At 57.9% G+C, this 3,174-nt stretch overlaps 1 protein-coding gene across 1 annotated transcript in view; it reads left to right on the forward strand.

Moving 5' to 3' along the window:
• Positions 1-662, forward strand: part of cyc46 (guanylyl and adenylyl cyclase family member) — a gene marked incomplete at both ends in the record, with an annotated part of 1,328 nt that extends 666 nt beyond the window's left edge. Inside the window, one exon of the mRNA XM_002959845.1 lies at positions 598-662. Within this exon, the coding sequence (XP_002959891.1) occupies positions 598-662 (65 nt within the window). The remainder of the gene's footprint in view (positions 1-597) is intronic.
• Between the last annotated feature and the right edge of the window lie 2,512 nt (positions 663-3,174).

Genomic DNA, 3,174 nt, shown 5'->3' on the forward strand with positions numbered 1-3,174 from the left:
AGCATCAGTAGCAGCATCAGTAGCAGCATCAGTAGCAGCATCAGTAGCAGCATCAGTAGCAGATCAGTAGCAGCATCAGTAGCAGCATCAGTAGCAGCCTCAGTAGCAGCCTCAGTAGCAGCCTCAGTAGCAGCCTCAGTAGCAGCCTCAGTAGCAGCCTCAGTAGCAGCATCAGTAGCAGCCTCAGTAGCAGCATCAGTAGCAGCCTCAGTAGCAGCATCAGTAGCAGATCAGTAGCAGCATCAGTAGCAGCCTCAGTAGCAGCCTCAGTAGCAGCCTCAGTAGCAGCCTCAGTAGCAGCATCAGTAGCAGATCAGTAGCAGCATCAGTAGCAGCATCAGTAGCAGCATCAGTAGCAGCATCAGTAGCAGCATCAGTAGCAGCCTCAGTAGCAGCCTCAGTAGCAGCCTCAGTAGCAGCCTCAGTAGCAGATCAGTAGCAGCATCAGTAGCAGCATCAGTAGCAGCATCAGTAGCAGCATCAGTAGCAGCATCAGTAGCAGCATCAGTAGCAGCATGCACAGCCCTTTTCGCTTCGGAATGTCCTGGTGACGCACTATGATGTCATACTGCCGTATATGCCGTGCATGCCGTACAGGAGACACTGTGAATACGGCCTCCCGCATGGAAAGCACAGGCGAGCCTGGCGCCATACACGCCTCCGAGACCACGTACGTTTTGTTGCGTGACGTGGCATCGTGGCTCCCAACGGGCGGCATACAAGTAAAGGGCAAGGGCTTGCAACAGACATACCTACACATCCCCTCCTCACACCCTGGCGGCGGCGGTGTCGGCAGAGCCGGCGGTGCCGCCACCTCCGGCGCCTCGAGCCAGTCCGCTTCCGGCGCCACCTTAAGACACCCGACCCCGTACCCCATACATGTTACGGCACACCACCAGTACGGCAATTTTCACGGCGGCCCGTACGGTCAAGTACCGCCGCCGACCATAGGCCTTATCCCAACCGAACCTACGGTTGGGTACCTAGGGTTCCAGCACTGCCAAGAGAGGGAGAGGGACGGCCCGCCGATGGCGTGTGCGGCTGTAGCCAAACCATCCCTGCAGTTACAGCTGCAGCTGCAGCAGCCGTTGATGCTGCAGACCCCTGCGGTGCCATCTGTCAGCTCGGCGGGGACCATTCGCAGCATTCCATCTGGGAATGGTTCCGGAGCGACAACGCCGTTGCGGATGGTGAGCAGTGGCGTTGTACGAACGCCGGGGGATAGCCGCCGCAGTTCCTTTGCGGATAATCCGGGACCTTGTACGGCCGCCAGCCCGGCGGCGGCGTTGGCGGCGGCGGCAGCGGCGGCGACGTTTGAGGTGGAAGCAGCGCCGGCAGCCGCGGCCGAAGCCACCGCCGCCGTCTCAGATGCCGATGCGGCCGCTGCCGCTGCCGCCACCGTCGCCGCCGCTGTTGACTCAATCGACGCAGCGACGGAGACCACGGATCCAATGACGACGTGCATGGATTTGATTACTGCCGCCGCCGCAGTCGCTGCTGCCGCCACCGCCTCCGGTTCGGCTCCACAGGCCCAAGGGTGCGGCAGCGGCGGCGGCGGCCTCGTGCCGTCGTGTACGGATGGCGCGCAGCACGGCCATATCGGCCTCTTTGGCGACGGCGAACCGAATGATGACGTGTCGGGGCTCCGACCGTCTTTCGAGGGTTTTCCCCGCCCTACGCAGCTGTACAGCGGTGATCGGAGCTCGACACCGCCCGTCACGACACGCGTCAGTGTCGTACGGAACGCAGCGGAGCGCCTGCTTGGCAGCGCACTGGCGATTCTGCAATGGGAGCCTGTTCATGGAGACGGCGGCAGCGGCATCGGCGGCGGCGTGAGTGTCGTACAACATACTGACGGAGGTGTACGACGTGGGATGGGTGCTGGCGGCCGCATCCAGGGTCGCGTTGACGGCGACGGAGGCGGCGGCCATGTTGCTGTTGCCTGTTCAGGATTTGGAAATGAGCCCAGCACCGGTGGCGGGGGCGGTGGAGGAGAGCTAGGCTGTGGTGAGCTTATTCAGGCAACACCGGTGAATGAGGGGATATGAGTGAAGGCTGCGTGTGTGTGTATAAATGGTATAAATGAGCGAACAATGCCGTACGACAGTACGCAGTATTATGAGAGGCACCGAACGCAGGTGATGCGCCACTGTGTTTCTCTGCGTCATGCGATTATGTAGCTCATGCATAACTTATATATATAATCTGGATGTGGTGAAAGATTTTTTCGTGAGTAGTTGCCGTACCGCTTACGGCTCGTCGTACGGACAAGGAGGCACCTGCAGGCAGGAACGATTGTGCTTGCTTCAACGTGGGTGGAGGTTGGAGGTCTGGTTCCCGAAAAATTGAGCATTATGGGTTATTAGCTGCGACCCATGCCGTCTATCTAGCCGTCAGATAGATAGCCATTTATGCGAATTGGGGTGTTAAGAAGAGTGACAATCACAGCTACAGCCACAGCCAGTGCTTGTGGGGTGGCTACAGTCACTGCCACTGCCATCTGCTATTTTATTTTTGTTTTACGGTCTTAATTGCGGTCGTAAGATCAGTGTGTTGACAAGGAGCAAAAAGGGGGGAGGGGCCAGAAGGCGCATGCAACACAGGACCGGAAGCCGGGTCGTTGTATGCGTTGTAGCGCCGTGTGCGTGCCCTGCTACTGCTGCTACTGCTACTGCTGCTGCTACTGCTACTGCTACTGCTGCTACTGGTGCTACTACTGCTGCTACTGCTACTGTGGCTACTGCTGCTTGCTACAACCGCCCTGTGTGCACTAGTCTTACTAATGGCGGTATGTAGCAACTGATGCCAACCGCTGCAACAGCCGGCTGGCCGACATGTAGATCCACTCAGCACTCAACATTCAACACTCAGCACTCAGCACTCAGCAATGCACAACAATGCTGGTGATTGCAATGTGATGGTGGGTCCCAAAGGGAAGTTTTGCTCCGGGACCATACAACCCCAGCGTGCCTGTGTTGTGCGGGAGGGACTTCAATATTAGCTCGCACTCGGAAAGATTTTTGACATTCTTGGCTGCATATGGCTTTTATTGTTTTCATTCACGAACGACTATGTATGCATGCATGCATGGCGCCCCTTAACAGCCGGACGGGTAAGTCAGTTGTACGGTCGTACGGCGGTACGGCGGTGCGATCCTTCACGAAAGTGAGTAAA

Source organism: Volvox carteri (genome assembly GCF_000143455.1).
Source record: "Volvox carteri f. nagariensis unplaced genomic scaffold VOLCAscaffold_940, whole genome shotgun sequence".
NCBI classification, from domain to species: Eukaryota; Viridiplantae; Chlorophyta; class Chlorophyceae; order Chlamydomonadales; family Volvocaceae; genus Volvox; species Volvox carteri.